Here is a 22582-nt window from a genome sequence, read left to right as displayed (position 1 = left end):
AACTTGTATGAATAACAAGAGCTAAGAGCTCATATGGCACTTGTGACGAGGCGAGAAGAGCTAAGAGCCAAGAGATCATATGGCATGAGCTCTAACAAAATTCTATGAATCAATAGATTGATTTAAAAAGGAAAATAAGAGGCTTAATGCCGGTTAAGATTTAAAATAAGAGCTCTGAGTCACAAAGTCCTTCTTAATATCAAAATTCATTAAGATCCGATCACCCACTCGTAAGTTATAAATACCTATTTTTTTTCTAATTTTCCCTCTCCCTTTTGCTTCCCAGATGGTCGAATCTGGGAAAACGACTTTATCAAGTCAAATTGTGCAGCTCCCTGACACGCCAACCAATTTTCATCGCCCTATCACGTCCAGAAGCACCGAACTCGCCAAATCACTGAACCCCTCCCCCCAACTCCCCCAAAGAGAGCGAATCCAGTACGATTCTGTCAATCACGTATCAAGGACATATGTTTATTCTATCCACCAAGCTTCATCCCGATTCCTACACTCCAAGTGTTTTTCCAAGATTTCCCTCTCCAAATCCCCACAATGTCAAAAGATCTGGTCGGGATTTGAAATAAGAGCTCTGAGACACGAATTCCTTCTAAAAATCAAATTTCATTACGATCCGATCATCTATTCGTAAGATATAAATACTCCAATTTTCATGTTTTCCAAGAATTCCGGTTACCCCCTCCAACTCCCCCGAATGTCACAGGATCTGGTCGGAATTTGAAATTAGAACTTTAAAGCACAAGATCCTTCTAAATATCAAATTTCATGAAGATCCGATCACTCCTTCGTAAGTTAAAAATACGTAATTTTTCTTATTTTTCAGAATTACCCCCCCCCCCCAATAGAGCGGATCCGTTCCAATTATGTAAATCACGTATGCAAGACTTCTGCTTATTTTTCCAACCAAGTTTCATCCCAATCCCTCCAATCTAAGCGTTTCCCATCATTTTAGGTTTCCCCACCCCAAACTTCCCCCAATGTCACCAGATCCGGTCAGGATTTAAATTAAGAGCTTTGAGACACGATATCCTTCTAAAAATCAAATTTCATGGAGATCCAATCACCCGTTCGTAAGCTAATAATACCTCATTTTTTCTAATTTTTCAGAATTAACCCCCCCCCCCCCAACTACCCCAAAGAGAGCAGATCCGTTCTGGTTATGTCAATCATGTATCTAGGACTCGTGTTTTTTTTCCACCAAGTTTAATCCCGATCCCTCCACTCTAAGTGTTTTCCAATTTTTAGGTTTCTCCCTCCCAACTCCCCCCCCAATGTCACCAAATCCGGTCGGGTTTAAAATAAGAGCTCTGAGCCACGATATTCTTCTAAATATCCAATTTCATTGAGATCCGAGCACCCGTTCGTAAGTTGAAAATACCTCATTTTTTTTATTTTTCAGAAATACCCCCCCCCAACTACCCAAAAGAGAGCGGATCCGTTCCGTTTATGTCAATCATCTATCTAGGACTTGTGTTTATTTTTCCCACCATGTTTCATCCCGATCCCTCCACTCTAAGTGTTTTCCAAGTTTTAGGTTTCCCCCTCCCAACTCCCCGCCCCCATCACCAGATCCGGTCGGGATTTAAAATAAGAGCTCTAAGACACGATATCCTTCTAAACATCAAATTTCATTGAGATCCGATAACCCGTTCGTAAGTTGAAAATACCTAATTTTGCTAATTTTTAAGAATTACTCCCCCCCCCAGCTAACCTAAAGAGAGCAAATCAGTTCCGATTATGTCAATCATGTATCTGGGACTTGCGCTTATTTTTCCCATCAAATTTCATCCCGATCCCTCCACTATAAGTGTTTTACAAGATTTTAGGTTTCCCCCCTTCAACTCCCCCCAATGTCATCAAACCCAGTCGGGATTTAAAATAAGAGCTCTGAGACACAATATCATTCCAAACATCAAATTTCATTAAGATCCAGTCAACCGCTGATAAGTTAAAAATACTTCATTTTTTCTATTTTTTGCGAATTAACCGGGCCCCACTCCCCTCCCCAGATGGTCAAATCAGGAAAACGACTATTTTTAATTTAATCTGGTCCGGTCTCTGATACGCTTGCCAAATTTCATCGTCCTAGCTTACCTGGAAGTGCCTAACGCAGAAAAACCGGGACTTTAGATTTTCCCCCTCCAACTCCCCCCAATGTCATCAGATCCGGTCGGGATTTAAAATAAGAGCTCTGAGACACAATATCATTCCAAACATTAAATTTCATTAAGATCCAATCACCCGCTGATAAGTTAAAAATACTTCACTTTTTCTATTTTTTGCGAATTAACCGGGCCCCCACTCCCCCCCAGATGGTCAAATCGGAAAAACGATTATTTCTAATTTAATCTGGTCTGGTCCCTGATACGCTTGCCAAATTTCATCGTCCTAGCTTACCTGGAAGTGCCTAAAGTAGCAAAACCGGGACCGACAGACAGACCGACAGACAGACCGACAGACCGACAGACCGACAGAATTGGCGACTGCTATATGTCACTTGGTTAATACCAAGTGCCATAAAAAAAGGCTTTTTTATGTAGCCTACATGATGACGCACTGATCTAGATAAATGTCAAAATACCAATTTTGCCTATTTTTGATTATTGGCGAACATGTCCAATCCTTAGAGAGATAGGAGAGACTAGGAATATGCGAGGGCACCAATTCAAAAAAGTTAATCAAGATTTCTCATTCTAAAGAATTATTTTTGTCCAGTAAACTGGTAAAATAAGTCAAAATCCAGTCTGCACAAAGGAGCCCATCTGTTTAGATTGATCTGTCGATTAGCCCATCTCGGATTGATGATCCGGGTGTCAACACTGGTCCGGATGGCTATCAACACTGGTCCCTGGGTCCGGATGATCCGGACTCGGGGATTGATCTCCACTACCGCAAGATTGGGCAAAAAGCTACTTGTTTCTACTTCTTGCTTCTACCTGTTTAAAAGAATCAGTAACAGATACATCCTATAGACGTCCCATGCACCAGCAATGGCTACGGGGAACTTTCATCCTTTTTTTAACAAATTAGCCCTAGGTCAGAGCCATTCCTAGGGGGTAGGCGAACGGGGCAGTTGCCCCTGGCACGGCAGCTACGGGATCGCTCATTTTAATCCAATTTGTCACTTTAATTTATATTTTTTGCTTATATTTGAGTCAGGAGGGGGAGACTGTAATTAATCTTGCCCTGGACACAACCATTCCGAGGAACAACTCTACCCTAGATTATCTAGAACAAAATATTGCGGGCTAAGCAAGCTAGTTGATTATAAACTGGTGCGCCAACTGGGTGCAAAATTCTGATTTCCTTGCCCTGATTTCAAAATACCTGAAAAGACAAGTACAAAGAAGTTTGGGGTCGGATTACACTTTCAAATGTTTCTCACATTGCTTTGACGGATATAGAGAAGGTGAATCGACAAATTCAATGCTCATTCTTATTCTAGAGTTTCAACCAGCACGTTAGTAGAGAAGCATCAGAATATGGCGATATGCTAAAAAAAAGCACAATTTCTCTTTTCGAACCTTTTAGCGAGCTAGACTTGAAATCCTTATTCCGTGAAGACAGGAGCTGGAGTCCTGGTGTCGCTGGTTATTTGGTTTTGAATGGGAGTCAGTGGTGTGACTCCGCAAGATCAGCCAGAGTGGACCAAGAGCTAAAAAGGCCTGGAGAAATCTTGGGTGAAAACCTGTCTAACCTATCTTGATTCCAATTATTGATGGCAACTTGATTTTAAGAGGAGTCTACTCCATTTTGGTCTAATGCTATAAACAATGCTCAATACTTTTTCTCAGGAATTGGTATTTATTAGAGAAAAATTCCATATTTATACTCCTAAACAGGGCCAAAAATATGTACGAAGTATTTTTTCCAAAACCACCATTGGTAATAGACAAAAATAAACTGTCACACGCACTCTATTTTCTAAAAACCTCTATTTCAAGATGATATAAATAAATGAATATATCAATGGCATATAGTTTAGAACAGTTTAGGTATCTAAACTAAACGTACGAACGGGATTTTACTTATGTCATCTGATTTCTTCAAAAATTCCGTTTTAGTTTTTTTCGAAAACGGCCTCTGAGCAATAATGCTCAGGGGGAGTTTTATAGTTTTTATACGTGCTTTAAACAAGAGTTTAAAAAGGGTGTTAATTTAAGACCCTTTATCTATCTCAACTTTGACAAATAGGTTGGTTCAATTTGACAAGTGGAAGTCTAATGGGGTTAGTTGACTGCTTCGTCAAAGACTATAAAGAATTATAAAGATGTCAATCTTTATAGAGATCTAATAGACTTAATAGAAGGGAGCCGATGCTCAACCCCCTTTCTCACCGCTGGTTAGTCTCCATCACTTACGACTCACCTAAAAAAGAACTAAAACTCTCAATTGTTGATATAAAAAGCACTCTCCAACGTTTCTATGACCATGAGGTTGAGGAAAAGCCAGTCCACCTTCTATACGGAATGCTCATTTTGGGGTTACATGTTACTTTTTATTTTTATAATAACGACTTAGAATAGAAATATTCCCAGAAATCAGGAGGGATTAAATATCTGTTTCATATTTTTGATGTGTTTCTTTAAAGTTTTTTGTACCCCCCCCCCTTGAAAACAACCAACCCAAAAAAAATCCTGGTTACGGCCCTGGGGATTATATATCAATTTTCACCTCTACTTCCCCTTGAAACTAATTTCTGTAACAAACAGTTCATGTTAGTGAGGAGCTGCCCAGCTCCAATAGGAACCAAAACTCTAAAAACGGTATTTTAATATCAATAGACACATCAAAAGAATGTCTTATCATGCTGATTCCAAATATAAAAAAGAAATCAAGAATACTACACTAAATAGTAAAGATATAAAGAGAATACTAGCGTATTCGGATAGCATAATTAAAGCGAAACCGACCCCTATGTATTCTGTATTGAACCCCGTAATCATAAATCAGAAAATTTATTTTTACTGTTACCCATCAAAAATTAAGAGCCTGTGAAAATTTGCATGATTTTCGAAAAAGGGGGTAAACATCTAATAAAACTCAAGGAATTTTAATGAAAATCCCACCATAAGATTTAGCGTACCAGAGAACCCTACTGTAGAAGTTTCAAGTTCCTATATAGCAAGATGTAGAATTTTGTATATTTTTTTTGCCAGAAGAAAGATAAGGAATGCGTGTTTATTTATGATTTTTTTTTTTTCCATAGTTGACCGTATCGAAATAATGGCCATAGAAGATCGGTAGAGTGCATTTGAACGGGAATTATAACTTCTAGTGCCCTTTTCAAGTGACCTGAAAGATTGAAGGGCAACTAACCCCCCTTGGGAGGTTATTTGCTAAAAAAATGGCAAAGCGAGGGGGTCCCTCCCACGCTCATTTTTTCCCCAAAGTCGTCCAATCAAAATTTTTAGACAATCATTTTTTTCAGCATAGTTGAACTATGCCTTTAGGGACAACATGACCCCTCCCCCACTACCCGTGGGGAGAGGCCTGTAAGCTATGAAATTTGCCCGTTGCTTACGTATAGTATTTGTTATAGGAAAGAATACAGACTATTTTGGAAGAGAGAATTTTGTGCTCAATTTGGGTTTCCATGGAAAAAGTTTATGTGGGGAGGTGAATTACTGGGGGTTAGCTTTCAAGGGTAAATTTTACAGTGGGGAGACTTGACATAATTTCTATACGAAATTCTTTTTATTTTTCTTACTTTCTCTTCGCCAACGTAATTATGTATGTGGATATTTTTTCAGGAAAATTGTTGGGGTCTATTTCCAGCTTTTTTGAGTTTCCAGGAAAAATTTTTCGCGGAAGGTGGATTCTTGGAGCGATCAGAAAAATGATTAGAAATTAAAGTCTCATTGAAATGAATTTTTCACGCTGAATCCTCCGCAAGAAATTTTAAAAGGGGGAAGGGGTTTATTTTAGGTGGTAGTAAATTTCCACAGAGTTTCCGGTGAAGGGAGGCAATTTTTCATGGAGGGTTGGTCAGATTTACCGGCATTATTTGAAAAACGATCAGAAATTAATTTTTTTTTTAAACGATCAGAAATTGTTTTTTGAAAACGGGTTTTTTCATCTGAAAGTAAAGAGCAACATTGGAACTCGAAACGAACAGATATTATTTCGTATACGAAGGAGTTGCCCCTCTCCTCAGTACCTTGCTCTCTACTCTCAAGTTTAACTGTGTGTTCCAATTTCTCAAGAACAGCTTCTGAAAACCAATGGCTTTTCCATTAAAATAAAGTCCTATTAAAAATGCTAAGAACTCTATTTCAAAGAGCAAGGTATTGAGGAGAAGGGCAAACCCTTCATAAAGGGAATAATTTCTACTCATTTTGAGTTTTAGTGTTGCTCCTTACTTTCAGTTGAAAATACTTGTTTTTTTTATAATTTAATTCATTTGAAGGCTGAATGAGAGCTGGGATTTTTTGGCATTAAAATGCACCCTTTGAGGAATCTCCCTCCCTCTATAACTATAACACTTCAACCATAATTTGCCACATAAATAGAAATATTTTGTTTCCGGGCGGCTTATAGTTGTAGGAGTCTCTGCACGCTTATTTTCGAGTTAGTAATCAGTTCAAGGATTATTATAGACTAAAGAGATTTATACGTTGACCAGAAGTCACAAAGCTTAGAAAAAAAAACAATAGTTGAAACTTTGTAGTTAATTATGGAAAATAGAATACGATATGTATATATAAAGCACTTGCCTGCGGTAGGGAATTTGAAGTGCCGAAACCTTATAGGCAAGTGTGTGTTCTCCTGATGAGCCCTTATGTTGGGTTGTCGCCTCTGAATTATTTGCCTTTTTTTTACTGTTTTTAATATTTGGTAAATGACGACTTATACTTACTTACGACACGACTGCCTGTCCATGGATTACTCTTTATGGTTGATTGGATATGGCTATGCTGTTTGACCTATGTAATCGGATGGATGAGTAGGGTTACAGCCTCATTCAAGTACTCATCTATATTAATTACTAATGTAGGAAAACAGTTTTCCTTATCTCCTTCTGTCTTTTTTTTAATGTGTTTGTGCTGTTGCATTGGTGATTTCTTTTTTCATTATAAAACAATAAGAGAACTTCAACGGGAAACTTACAGTCATTTTTCGCAAGGGAGTTTTCTGAAGGGGGAAGGGTACTGTCCGGGAGAATTTTCAGTCGGAAAAATTTTCTGTCGGCGGGCATCAAATTGTCCAGCAAGATTTTTCCGTGGAAAAATGCGGGCAATTTCCACAAGGGTGCTGCAAGGTGACACCTTCGTTCTTATTGAACGTTTTTGGCGTTTATTTTAATCCTTTATGGACGTGAAGGGATTTGCTTAACAATGCAGTGGTCTATTATTAATAAGGGGTGGTAGATGGTAGTTTAGGGAAGGGATTAAGATACCAAAAGGTAGACGTTACAGAGCCCTAATTTTCTAAGCCTCAGATGAAAGCTAAACGAGTTTTTGAGACTCATTTTCAAATTCTTTTTGGTTCCCACGTCTATTTTCAGTATATGCCTTTATTGTAGGTCCTGGGGAAGGGGGGGGGGCAGTAGTCTTCTAGCATTGGTCAATTGGATTTTTTCCAATGAGCCCTCTCCCTATCTTTTAGGACCCTTGGTTTGATATAATTACCCCTGAAAAATACTTGCGTCATTGAAACTTACTCATTTTGTTAGCCTACCACCCCTACACAAAGATCTACCTCCGCTCCTTAATGATATATCACTCTATTATGAAGCAAATCACTTCGGCTAAATAAAGCATTAGAATAAACGCCAAAACTACTTCGGTGGAATAAGAAAGGAGGTCACCTTGTAGTATCTTTGGGGACATTAACCATATTCTTTCACAGGAAAATCTTTGCAGACAATTGGATCCCTGCTGAGAATTTATCTCTGCTTTTGACCCCTTATAAAGGACACTAACAAATTGAATTCCCGTTCGAATGAGCTATTACGCATCTCTCTATGATGTTTTGGTCACCCCCTATAGTAGTTTATAGTAGGGGACTGAAATTTACCTACAAAAGGTTTTCAACTATGCTGATTCCACTTATCTTGATCTGACGCCCTTTTCCAGGGATTTCAGACTTATTCGGAAATCCCCACAATTTTTTTTTATTGCAATAAAATTTTAGGATTAAGACAAACCGACATAATAGTTACCATTTATGAATCAATTTCATGTGGAAATTTTTTTCACTAGGTAGTTTTTTTCTAAACGCATTTTTTAAACTTTTGGTTACTATGAACTGTGGTTCACTTTTCACTAGGTTGCAGCTAACGGTGCAATCATTATTGCATTATATCAATAGATACAGAGCCATTACCAGGGTTGGTGACACCCGAAGAATTAAAACACCCCCCTCCATACTCAAATATAAGCAAAAAGTAGAATCAAAGTTAAAACTTTGATCAAAGTGGGCATTGCCCCCACCCCAGCTGCGGTGCCTGGGTCAGTTACCCTGGTTGTACCCATCACCTTTGAATGTTTTTTAGTAGATGCATTAGGAACCCATAAAGCTTTGGGAGCCAGCGTTTACCCCCCCCCCCCGAAAAATACTCTCTCGGAAAATTCACCACCCCACCGCGGCTGGTTGGTTTCCAATCACTCTCAAATTATAAAAAAGGACTAGAACTCTCAATTTCTGGTGTAAAGAGCACCCCACAAGTTTCTGTGACCATGAAGGGGAGATGTGGATGAAGAAGGGGCCTGTCTCCCTCAAAAAAAGAATAAAATCTGCGGATTTTCAGGTTTATTGTTAATCTTTACTTCCATAATAGCAGCGCAGACCAGAGACATTCCCAGAAATCACAAGGGAGTATATATGAATTTTACATTTTTTATGCGTTTTTTAAAGATTTTTTGTACTCTCCCCACCACCCGAAAAAATAAACCTCCTTGAGCAAAAGTCTTAAGGTTAAGGTCCTTGCGGGTTATATATTAGTTTTTACCTCCACCCTCTCCTCGTCTCTCCCTTAGGCCTAATTATGTATTTACCTGAAGCTTCAATGGGAGGTGGGTTGTTTTACCATTAAAATGCACCCTTTGAGGTATTTCCCTCCCTCCCTAAGTACAAAACAATCAAAGAACCCCATTATATAAGTTTAATTGCCTTTTTAATTTTTTTTATTGTCAGTTGCTTATAAGTATTTGCTATTAAAAACATACTGACATTTTTCTCAGGTTTTTTTTTATGCAAGGGGAGGGAGAATTGTCTAGGAGAATTTCCCGTTGGGAGAAATTTTTTGGAAGAATTTTCTTTCTACGGGAATCAAATTGTCAAACAAGATTTGTCCGTGGTAAAATGTAAACAATGTCTACAAAGGTGCTAAAAGGTGATATCTCCCTTCTTGTTGCACAAAAATGTTTCTATCGTTTATTTTAATCCTTTATCTGGAGTGATTTGCATCATAATGCAGGGTAATAATCAAACAGTTCGTGGTAACGAACTGTAGTAAGGAGCGACCCGGCTCAATAGTAACCAAAACTCTAAAAAATTGAATTTTGATATCAATAGCTACATCAAAAGAATCGCATTTTAATGCTGATTTTAAATATATATGTTTCATTAAGTTTAGTCTTACCCATCAAAAGTTACGAGCCTGAGAAAATTTGCCTTATTTAAGAAAATAGGGAGAAAGACCCCCTAAAAGTCATAGAATCTTAAGGAAAATGACAACATCAGATTCAATGTAACAGAGAACCCTACTGTAGAAGTTTCAAGCTCCTATCTACAAGAATGTGGAATTTTGTATTTTTTGCAAGAAGACAAATCACGGGTGCGTGTTTATTTGTTTTTGGTTTTGTTTTTTCTTTTTCCCAGGGGGTCATCGTATCGACCAAGTGGTCCTAGAATGTCGCAAGATGGCTGATTCTAACGGAAATGAAAAGTTCTAGTGCCCTTTTTAAGTGACCAAAAAAATTTGAGGGCATCTAGGCCCCCTCCCACGCTCATTATTTTTCCCAAAGTCAACGAATCAAAATTTTGAGATAGCCATTTTGTTCAACGTAGTCGAAAACCATAATAACTATGTCTTTGGGGATGACTTACTCCCCCACAATCCCTGGGGGAGGGGCTGCAAGTTACAAACTTTGACCAGTGTTTACATATAGTAATGGTTATTGGGAAGCGTACAGACGTTTTCAGGGGGATTTTATTTTGTTTAGGGGTGGGGCTGACAGGAGGGGGCTATGTTGGAGGATCTTTCCTTGGAGGAATCTGTCATGGGGGAAGAAAAATTCAATGAAAAGGGCGCAGGATTTTCTAGCATTACTATAAGAAAACAATGATAAATAAACATGAAAAAGTTTTTTCAAATGAAAGGAAGGAGTAGGTAGCATTGAAACTTAAAACGAACAGAGATTATTACGCATATGAGGGGTTCTAAAAATACTTTAGCATAAAGAGCGAGGTATTTAGGAGGAGATAAATACCTCGCTCTTTATGCTAAAGTATTTCTAGTAATTTCAACTATTTATTCTACGGCCTTTCTGATTCAGGGGTCATTCTTAAAGAATTGGGACAAAACTTACGATTTAGTGTAAAGAGCGAGGTATTAACGAGGGTACAAACCCCCTCGTATACATAATAAAAATATAAGATTATGAAAGTTTGTTACGTAAGTTAATTCTTAAGTTACGTATATTTTTTACTAATAAAAAGGTTCGTTAAAAATTAAAAATTCTAGTTGCCTTTTTAAGTAACCAAAAAATTGGAGGGCAACTAGGCCTCCTTCTCCACCCCTTATTTCTCAAAATCGTCTGATCAAAACTAAGAGAAAGCCATTTAGCCAAAAAAAAAGAATTAATATACAAATTTCATTTTAATAATTTATGTGCGGAGAGCCAAAACCAAACATGCATTAATTCAAAAACGTTCAGAAATTAAATAAAAAAAAAATAATTTTTTTAGCTGAAAGTAAGGAGCGACATTAAAACTTAAAACGGACAGAAATTACTCCGTATATCAAATGGGTTTTCCCCTCCACAATCCCTTGCTCTTTACGCTAAAGTTTGACTCTGCCACAATTCTACTTTTTAAAACAATTAAAAGCTTTAGTGTAAAGAGCGAGGGATTGCGGAGGGGATAACCCATTTCATATACGGAGTAATTTCTGTCCGTTTTAAGTTTTAATGTCGCTCCTTACTTTCAGCTAAAAAAATTAGTTTTTTTTATTTAATAAGATACCAAAGGTAAGTTTGGCAAGATACCAAAAGAGGATATTCGAATTGCCTAATTTTCCAAGCCTCACTGAGCCTTCCAATGAAAACTAAATGAGGTTTTGGTACTTGTTGTCTAATTCTTCTTAGTTCCTAGGCATAAATTCAGTATACCCCTTTATTATTGGTTCTAAGGCAGGGGGGAAAGAGTGGCAGTGATGAATAAAAATAAACGCCATAAACATTTTGTGCAATAAGAAGGGAGTTGTCCCCTTGTAGCATCTTAGTGGACACTAACCACATCTTTTCCACAGAAAAATCTTGCCAGAAAATGTGATCCCCGCTGAGAATTTCCCCTAACATTCCGCCGTAACATTCTTCCCATAAGTATTATTGTGCATACAAAGATAGAAAAAGACAAATAAATAGAATTATGTATAAGAATTCAGGGTAATTCTTCAAAAAAAAAGTTTCTCCGCTTGGAAAATATCTCCTGATAGTCGCCTCGCAGAAAAACATCCCGCGAAAAATATCCGTATATTTCCCAATAACAGAAAAGTATCTGTAAACAATGGACAAATTACAATAATTAAAAAGGCACTTAGACTTCTGTAATGGGGTTTCTGATAGTTTTGTAGTTACGAAGGGATAGTTTTGTAGCTCCCATTGAGCCTTCAGATAAAAAAAACTAACAAACTTATTTTTGAGGGTAAAAAGAAGAGACTTTAAAACACGCATAAAAAATTTGAAATTGATCATTAATTCCTTTTGATTTATTGGAATATTTCTGGTCTACACTGTTATTACAAAAAGTAAAAAATAAGACTAAACTCCAAAATGAGCAGAATTTATTCCTTATAACGAGGAAGGGAGACTGCCCGTTCCTCGTCCCTGCCTCCAAGTCATGGTCGCAAAAACCTCGGAGAGGGCTGATTACATCAGAAATTGAGAGCTCTAGTCTTTTTTGTAAGTTGAAAGTGATTGGAGACCAGTCAACCAAAAGGAGTACTTTCTGGGAAGGGTGATAGCCACCTAGACCTAAACCTTTGTATGTGCAAGCACTGTGAAAAAAGGGCGATTTACTGTTGTTTACTTGGTAAATTTACCATTAATATTCAATTATTAACTAACTAAAGTTTTCATTGCAAAAAATGAAGTTTTTCCATGTAATAGTTTTTAAAGTCTATATATATATATATATATATATATATATATATATATATATATATATATATATATATATATATATATATACATATATATATATATATATACTAGCTGTTGGGGTGGCGCTTCGCGCCACCCCAACACCTAGTTGGTGGGGGCGCTTCGCGCCCCCCAAGCCCCCCCGCGCGCGTAAGTCGTTACGCGCCATAATAGTTACGCGCCATTGTAGTTGTGTCCCTATGTCACACCTGTGAATATAGATATATATGGTTTTAACTACGTAAAACTTGCGAATATACAACATTCTTTGCTGTCCCATTGTCTTTGCATATAAATAGATTGTCAGGTTTACCGACTCTTGAACATGCAACATATAATGGTCCATGGGAAAACAATCTGTATTCAGATCTATACCTCATGATTCTAATGATTGCCCTTGAGCTTTGTTGATGGTGATTGCTAATCGACCATTCCCTGTCCCGGTGTCCCGGTCGTCATTTATATCCCCCTGTTTCCCCCGGTGTCCCCGTTGTAGTTGTGTCCCTGTGTCCCGGTCGTCATTTATATTCCCTGTGTCCCGGTCGTCATTTGTATCCCGGTGTCCCGGTCTGTATATACATTGGTTTTTTAGTTTTGTTTTTCTCCTTTATTTTTTTCCTTTTTTTTCTTTTTTAGTTTATTTAGATTTTTAGATTTTTTAGTTTTTTTATTAGTTTTTAGTTTTTTTTTCTTTTTAGTTTTTTTGTAGTTTTTACCTTCTTTTTAGTTTTGTTAGTTTTTTTTTTTTTACTTATGTCCTGGTCGTCATTTATACTCCCTGTGTCCCGGTGCTTTGTTGATTGCTAATCGAACATTCCTTTTGTCCTGGTCGCTTTCTCTTTGAGTGTCGTCATTTATTTTTTTCTTTTTTAGTTCTTTTAGTTTTTACCTTTTTTAGTTTTTTTTAGTTTTTTAGATGAAAATTTTTTTTTGTTTTTTCCTTTTTTTCTTTTTAGTTTTTTATTGTTTTTTACCTTTATTTTAGCTTATTTTTTAGTTTTTTCCTTTTTTTAGTTTTTTTTTTATTTTTTATTTTTTTTAGTTTTTTACCTTTTTTTAGTTTTTTTATTTTTTTTTAGTTTTTTAGCTTTTTTTATTAGTTTTTAGTTTTTTTTGTAGTTTTTGCCTTTTTTTTAGTTTTTTCAGTTTTTTTTTTTAGTTTTTTATTGGTTTTTACCTTTATTTTAGCTTATTTTTCAGTTTTTTCCTTTTTTTTAGTTTTTTTTAGTTTTTAGTTTTTTTAGTTTTTTACCTTTTTTTAGTTTTTTTAGTTTTTTAGTTTTTTTAGTTTTTTAGCTTTTTATTTTTTTTTATTAGTTTTTAGTTTTTTTGTAGTTTTTGCCTTTTTTTAGTTTTTTCGCTTTTTTATTAGTTTTTAGTTTTTTTTTGTAGTTTTTGCCTTTTTTTAGTTTTTTTCTTTTTAGTTTTTTTGTAGTTTTTACCTTCTTTTTAGTTTTGTTAGTTTTTTTTTTACTTATGTCCTGGTCGTCATTTATACTCCCTGTGTCCCGGTGCTTTGTTGATTGCTAATCGAACATTCCTTTTGTCCTGGTCGCTTTCTCTTTGAGTGTCGTCATTTATTTTTTTATTTTTTAGTTCTTTTAGTTTTTACCTTTTTTAGTTTTTTTTAGTTTTTTAGATGAAATTTTTTTTTAGTTTTTTCCTTTTTTTCTTTTTAGTTTTTTATTGGTTTTTACCTTTATTTTAGCTTATTTTTCAGTTTTTTCCTTTTTTTTAGTTTTTTTTATTTTTTATTTTTTTTTAGTTTTTTACCTTTTTTTAGTTTTTTTAGTTTTTTTAGTTTTTTAGCTTTTTTACTTTTTTTATTAGTTTTTAGTTTTTTTTGTAGTTTTTGCTGTTTTTTAGTTTTTTCAGTTTTTTTTTTAGTTTTTTATTGGTTTTTACCTTTATTTTAGCTTATTTTTCAGTTTTTTCCTTTTTTTTAGTTTTTAGTTTTTTACCTTTTTTTTAGTATTTTTAGTTTTTTTAGTTTTTTAGCTTTTTTAGCTTTTTTATTTTTTTTATTAGTTTTTAGTTTTTTTTGTAGTTTTTGCCTTTTTTTAGTTTTTTCAGTTTTCAGTTTTGTCACCTGATCCAGTTTTTTCAGGTGACGTCACCTGATCCATCCACAGATCCACACACAGACAACTTATTTTTATATATATATATATATATATATATATATATATATATATATATATATATGTATATATATATATATATATATATATATATATATATATATATATATATATATATATATACATATATATATATATACATATATATATATATATATATATATATATATATATAAATATAAATATATATATATATATATATATATATATATATATATATATATATATATATATATATATATATATATATATATATATATATATATATGTTTTAGCTACTATGTATTAGCTAAATTATATATATTATATATGTATTATATGCTATTATATATTATATATGCTATTATATATATGTTTTTTCTAGAGGTTGTTCCCATCCACTAATCTGATTGCTATTTGAAACCCTATCAATTTAAAAGGCCTCTGGCTTAAACTAGAACGCGACACCCACGTGGTTGTAAGCATTGGAAATAAAAAGGGTTTTCAGCTGACTTAAGAATTTGCACGGGAAAAGATTCTCTTGTGAAGAGATTCACAAATCAACGAAAACAATGGAATGAGAAAAACTGAACTTTAAAGCAGTTTGATTTAGCCCATTTGCCAGGCCATTATGCCATGGTTAATTGGAAAAAAGCCAAGACAGATAGTCTGAGTGAGAGGCAAAGCTGGTAAAAGCCTTTTTCAAAATTAAATAAAAATGATGTCATTTCACTTATTGATAGTTAGTCTATCATCACGAGAAGTGTCGGATGATTTGCCCCCAAACACGGATTACACTCCCAGCTGAAGGCAGAGAATCAGGAGTTCGGTATCTCCACTACACAGACCACTGAACAGCATACGCAATAGTAAGAAAGTCAGTGAACCTTTACAACGCTACGATTTAGAAAATCGTACAAATTACCACTAAAACTAAGAACTCGCCAAAGGCTTTCACAACAACACAGAGTATACACTTACTTTTTCTAAATCCATCACAAAAAGATGCCCATCATCTACTTTAACATGGGCGTGTTCTCGCGAGGCCACAGTGGAAGTACAACAGTGTATGTCCATTTTCGGAGATCTGCCGATTTTGTATACTTTCTACAAAGATATAAAAAAAAATTAAAAGATAGTATGTGATGATAACATAATTTTATGCCCATTTTAATAGCTTTGTTCACCTTTCTAATTGTCTTCTAATGGTCTCACATAACCCAAAGCTATATATATATATATATATATATATATATATATATATATATATATATATATATATATATATATATATATATATATATCTTGAACATGTGTTGGGGTATATATATATCTTGAACAGGTGTTGGTGTGGCGCTTTGCGCCACCCCAACACCTAGTTGGTGGGGGCGTTGGGGGCCATATTAGTTACGCGCCATTGTAGTTGTGTCCCTGGGTCCCACCTGTGAATATATATACATATATATATATATATATATATATATATATATATATATATATATATATATATATATATATATATATATTTAACTACGTAAAACTTGCGAATATACAACATTCTTTGCTGTCCCATTGTCTTTGCATATAAATAGATTGTCAGGTTTACCGACTCTTGAACATGCAACATATAATGGTCCATGGGAAAAACAATCTGTATTCAGATCTGTACCTCATTATTCTATTGATTGCCCTTGAGCTTTGTTGATGGTGATTGCTAATCGAACATTCCCTGTGTCCCCGTCGTCATTTATATATCCCCCTGTACCCCCGGCGTCCCCGTTGTTGTTATTTCCCTGTGTCCCGGTCGTCATTTATGTCCCGCTCAATTTATGTCAATTTATGGTCGTCATTTATGTCCCACTCAATTTAGTGTTTGATAATTTAAAAACTGTTATAAAGAAATCTTTCCTCTTATCTAGTAAAAGGTTCTTAAAAATAGACAGTTATAATAAAAAAGCCATATGGACAAACTGCTTTAATACTACAGTTAACTTGAGATGTTACAGCTTGGATATGATTTTTGAGTTATTGGAATTTGTTTTATACAATACTTATATAAGATTTGGGGGTGATTTGTACAAGCAAATTATGGGAATTCCCATGGGGGGGAATGCCAGCCCATTTATAGCTGACTTGTTTTTAAGTCAACTAGAATATAAATATATGATGGATAAGAATAATCCAATTAATTTAAAACATGCTTTGTCAAATAATAAAAGATATTTAGATGATATTTTGGTCTTAAATTGTAAGGATTTCATTGATATTTCTAAAAATATATATCCATCAGAGCTTATTCTTGAGCCTAGTCATGGCGCTGGTCATGAAGATCATTTCTTAGATTTAAATATTAATATTTGTGATAATAATAAATTAAGTTTTAAAATGTATAATAAAACGGATGATTTTGATTTTGAAGTGATTAGTTTCCCTTTCCCTGAAAGTAATATACACTCAAATATCACATATTCAGCGTTTTTCTCACAGTTACTTCGTTATGCAAGGATTTGTAGTAATTATATTGATTTTAAAAATAGATGTAAAATCTTAAGCCAAAAATTGATATCAAGAGGTTTTTCTGCAAATAAATTAACTTGGCAATTTAAAAAATTTAGTTTTCATTATAACGAACTTTTAAATAAATATCAAAAGAATTATCTAGAAATACTTAAAGAAATTTTTAACTAATTTCGGAGGTTCGAGAAATGTTGTCACAGCGCCTTTTATTTTGAATTGTGTTTCTATTTGAGCGGAATTTTTAAAAAATTAGCCACATGGTAAAGATGAATTATATAATTGTTTAGTTCATTCAGGTTTTTTGCAATGTGTTAATATTTGTGATTTGGTAAAATTTATAATATTTAGTTTACCTATTGTTGCTAAAGGGAGGGATATATTAACAGGATAAGCTTGTTTTGGTTTTACTTGGTTGTTTTACATTTGTTGGTTTTTTTTTTCATATGCATGTATTTTGGAGGTGATACCTGACGCGGGGATGCCATGGATATTCTGTGGTAGCCACAACACTGTGCTGGGTAGGGAATTTAGAGTGGCGAAACCCTATATAGGCCAGTGTATTCTCCTGATGAGCCCTTATGTTGGGTGTTGCCTCTGAATTATTTGTCTATATTATTTTTTCTATTGTTTGGTAAATGACGACTTATACTTATTGACGACATGACTGCCTGTCCATGGATTATTCTTTATGGTTGATTGTGTGTGGCTATGCTGTTTGACCTATGTGATTGTATGGATAAGTAGGGTTAAGGCCTCATTCAAGTGCTGGTCTATATTAATCACTAATTTAGGAAAACAGTCTTCCTTTTCTCCTTCTGTCTCTCTTTTTTTTTTTTTTTTTTTTTTTTTTTTTTTTTTTTTTTTTTTTTTTTTTTTTTTTTTGTGTTTGTGCTGTAGCATTGGTGATTTCTCTTTTCATGATATTATTCCAGGTTGGATCCAGTGCAGGTGGAGAAAATTTTTTTAGTTTTCTCCCCGACAGACCTTTACCCTGGTCCAGGTTTTTAACCTGATATTGTTAATTATTGGTGAGATGGCACTTATGCAAATTTCATGTTCTTTCATCTTTTTGCTTATGTATTTATTGACCTATTGACCTTGGCATTTTTTTTGGACTTTGATTGTTGGATTTTGATTTGGATGTTGGTTTGTTTTGGATCTATTTTCAATAACTTTTTATGCAACAAAACACAAATATTAGCCTCGGAACTCGGAACGATTTTTTGAAAGTTAGTAAGTGTAAAAGTCGTTGTTTTCTTTGCCAAGATCATTTTGTCCCACGGACTTCTGTTAAAAGTACATTGTATAATAAAAATTTTGCATGCAAGTTACGTGGTAATGTTAATTGTAGAACAACCAATGTAATTTACCTATTAGAATGTAATAAATGCTGCCTACAATATGTGGGGGAAACAACTAATAATATATATAAAAGATTTTCTGGACACAAGACAACAGTTAATAATGAAAAAACTAATAACTATCTAGTTCAACATTGTAGTAATGGTAAATGTTCCATATCAGATATAACTGTCACAATTTTAGAAAATTTAGAATTAGAAAATTTAAATAAAGAAGAGAAGAATAATAGACTACGTAAACAGGAGGATTTCTGGATCCATACTCTTGGTACAGCTTATCCTTTTGGGTTAAATGATCGTGTAGCAAAATATGGTGACATGTCTCATGTTGTTGTTAAATGTATTGATGGTTTTATGGACCATCCTTCTTTTACTTGTCCTACTAAACGTAAAAAACGATCGAGAGGACATAGGAAGAATAATAGAAAAAATTAATTAGATGTACATATGCTTTCTATAGATCTATGCCAGCTACTTGAATCTAGGGGTATGATTTCTGTAATAAAGTGTCTAAATAATTTATCCAAGAGGAATTTAATCAAACTTTTCTGGATTGTTAAGAATAATACAGCTCTTGATTATAATTTTAAAGTAATATGTGATACAATTTGCATTCTAACTAAAACGAAATTTATTTCAAAAAAGAAAAAGTTCGATAAGATTAGTAATAAGGATAACAGATTATATTTACCTATTAATTTTACTTGTAAGCAGATTGAAGATATTAATTTACCAGAAATTTTAAATCAGCGGCATGTGAAACAGGCCCTTCCTAGTAATTTAAATTATAATGATAGTCCAGTTTTAACTTATAAATTTTCAAAAACTATTGGGCAAATTATTTTTAATTATAATTTAATACTAAAAAAACTAGATAGCGATATAAATTGGAAACCTGTTTGTAATTGTAAGCAAATTGGCCCATTTGTAAATCCTACTTACAAACATGTTATAACAGGGGACTTGTCAATAGTAAAGCAAGATGATCTTCAAATTATAATGAATAAAGGGGCAAATTTCCGTCTTTCTCATCATCTGAAACCATCGAGTGTTCTTGATGGCTTGGAAAATGATTTTGATTTATTTATTGATAAGTGGTGTAAGAAAGAGAATAAAAATAAAGAGAGTTTTCAAAGTTGGAAGAATTTAATTATTAGTAGAGTAAGAAATAAAATATATTCTAACTTAAAAAATAGTAACACTAAATCATTATTTTATAATGCGAAGATTAAACAAGCAATTGCTAATCTAAAGAATGAATTCGTAATTGTGCCAGTGGATAAAGCTAATAATAATTTTGCCATAATTTGTCAGAAGCTGTATTGTGATATCTTAAAAAGGGAGTTATGCACAACTAATGTTTATGAAAAGGTAAATATAGAGGATGAGCATTTAATTGAAAAGACTGAAGAAATACTTTTTAAAAATTTTAATATTAAAATAAATGACAATGATAAAAAGTTCCCTTTCCTATATTGGACTGTAAAATTTCATAAGAATCCCCCTAAACCACGGTTTATTGCTGGAGCAGCTAAATGTCCAACCCGCATTGCTGCTACTGACCTCTCTTTAATTTTAAAGGAAATTGTAAATAAACTTAAAACCTATTGTTCTGGTATTAAAAAATTTTCGAATTTTAATCCATATTGGAGTGTTAATAATTCACTGCAGGTGATAGATTCTTTAACAATGGTTTCAGCTAAAAGAATTGAGTCTTTCGATTTTGCGACAATGTATACTAATTTATCACTCAATTTAGTGTTTGATAATTTAAAAACTGTTATAAAGAAATCTTTCCTCTTATCTAGTAAAAGGTTCTTAAAAATAGACAGTTATAATAAAAAAGCCATATGGACAAACTGCTTTAATACTACAGTTAACTTGAGATGTTACAGCTTGGATATGATTTTTGAGTTATTGGAATTTGTTTTATACAATACTTATATAAGATTTGGGGGTGATTTGTACAAGCAAATTATGGGAATTCCCATGGGGGGGAATGCCAGCCCATTTATAGCTGACTTGTTTTTAAGTCAACTAGAATATAAATATATGATGGATAAGAATAATCCAATTAATTTAAAACATGCTTTGTCAAATAATAAAAGATATTTAGATGATATTTTGGTCTTAAATTGTAAGGATTTCATTGATATTTCTAAAAATATATATCCATCAGAGCTTATTCTTGAGCCTAGTCATGGCGCTGGTCATGAAGATCATTTCTTAGATTTAAATATTAATATTTGTGATAATAATAAATTAAGTTTTAAAATGTATAATAAAACGGATGATTTTGATTTTGAAGTGATTAGTTTCCCTTTCCCTGAAAGTAATATACACTCAAATATCACATATTCAGCGTTTTTCTCACAGTTACTTCGTTATGCAAGGATTTGTAGTAATTATATTGATTTTAAAAATAGATGTAAAATCTTAAGCCAAAAATTGATATCAAGAGGTTTTTCTGCAAATAAATTAACTTGGCAATTTAAAAAATTTAGTTTTCATTATAACGAACTTTTAAATAAATATCAAAAGAATTATCTAGAAATACTTAAAGAAATTTTTAACTAATTTCGGAGGTTCGAGAAATGTTGTCACAGCGCCTTTTATTTTGAATTGTGTTTCTATTTGAGCGGAATTTTTAAAAAATTAGCCACATGGTAAAGATGAATTATATAATTGTTTAGTTCATTCAGGTTTTTTGCAATGTGTTAATATTTGTGATTTGGTAAAATTTATAATATTTAGTTTACCTATTGTTGCTAAAGGGAGGGATATATTAACAGGATAAGCTTGTTTTGGTTTTACTTGGTTGTTTTACATTTGTTGGTTTTTTTTTCATATGCATGTATTTTGGAGGTGATACCTGACGCGGGGATGCCATGGATATTCTGTGGTAGCCACAACACTGTGCTGGGTAGGGAATTTAGAGTGGCGAAACCCTATATAGGCCAGTGTATTCTCCTGATGAGCCCTTATGTTGGGTGTTGCCTCTGAATTATTTGTCTATATTATTTTTTCTATTGTTTGGTAAATGACGACTTATACTTATTGACGACATGACTGCCTGTCCATGGATTATTCTTTATGGTTGATTGTGTGTGGCTATGCTGTTTGACCTATGTGATTGTATGGATAAGTAGGGTTAAGGCCTCATTCAAGTGCTGGTCTATATTAATCACTAATTTAGGAAAACAGTCTTCCTTTTCTCCTTCTGTCTCTTTTTTTTTTTTTTTTTTTTTTTTTTTTTTTTTTTTTTTTTTTTTTTTTTTTTTTTTTTTTGTGTTTGTGCTGTAGCATTGGTGATTTCTCTTTTCATGATATATATATATATTTATATATATATATATATATATATATATATATATATATATATATATATATATATATATATATATATATTATATAGGAGGAAACACACCCTAAAAGTCATAGAATCTTCACAAAAAATCACACCATCACATTCAGCGTTTCAGAGAACCCTATTGCAAAAATTTCATTCTGACAAAAAATTTTCTCAGGCTCGTATCTTTCGATGACAAAAACTAAATCTGATGAAACTTATATATTTAAAATCGGCATGAAAATCCAATTCTTTTGATGTATCTTTTAGTATCAAAATTCCGTTTTTTAGAGTTTCGTTTACTATTGAGCCTGGTTAATCTTTACTTCAAAATCCTTAATTCATAATTGCATTGTCAGTAACAATGTTGACGAACAAAATATAACATTTTTCTGATATGAACCTGCTCTTGAAACATGAACACAAGCTAAAATAATCGGATTGTTGTTTCAAGTTATAAGGAATTTGCATTAACTACGTCACTCAAAGGAATAGCGATTTACCATGTGTGGCTTTGTGCCAAATGAACAAAGGGTGTGAAATTGTGCAAAAAATAAAGGATTTACTTAAAAAATAAAGAAAAATAAAAATAGAAAAATTTAATAAAAAAAAGGATTTACTGTGAAATTGAGCAAAAAAGACTGGCTTTGTTTAGTTAACTACTGGATGCTTTGCTGTTATGGATGTAAGAAAACTGTGGAGAAAAACGTTGCAGGCCTCCAGAGTCCACTGGGCTACCCTACAAGAGTGATGTTTGCCAATGTCATTCGTGGGCTTGCCCACTTTAAGATACATCTCGTTTGTTATTTTGTTCTTTGATTTTTCTCCTGCTCTCGTTAATCCCGCAAT

At 33.6% G+C, this 22582-nt stretch overlaps 1 protein-coding gene across 2 annotated transcripts in view; it reads right to left on the bottom strand.

Annotated features, from left to right (window-relative positions):
- The window catches only part of LOC136039172 (probable helicase senataxin), a 133775-nt gene that overhangs the window by 72029 nt on the left and 39164 nt on the right, over positions 1-22582 (bottom strand). For both annotated transcript variants that reach the window (XM_065722686.1, XM_065722685.1), the window contains exon 3: positions 15488-15613. In XM_065722686.1, coding sequence (XP_065578758.1) covers positions 15488-15613 — 126 coding nt within the window. The remainder of the gene's footprint in view (positions 1-15487; positions 15614-22582) is intronic.

This window comes from Artemia franciscana, chromosome 19 (genome assembly GCF_032884065.1).
Source record: "Artemia franciscana chromosome 19, ASM3288406v1, whole genome shotgun sequence".
Classification (NCBI taxonomy): domain Eukaryota; kingdom Metazoa; phylum Arthropoda; class Branchiopoda; order Anostraca; family Artemiidae; genus Artemia; species Artemia franciscana.
Note: the sequence above shows the minus strand (reverse complement) of the source record. Positions and strands in the feature narration are given on the sequence as shown.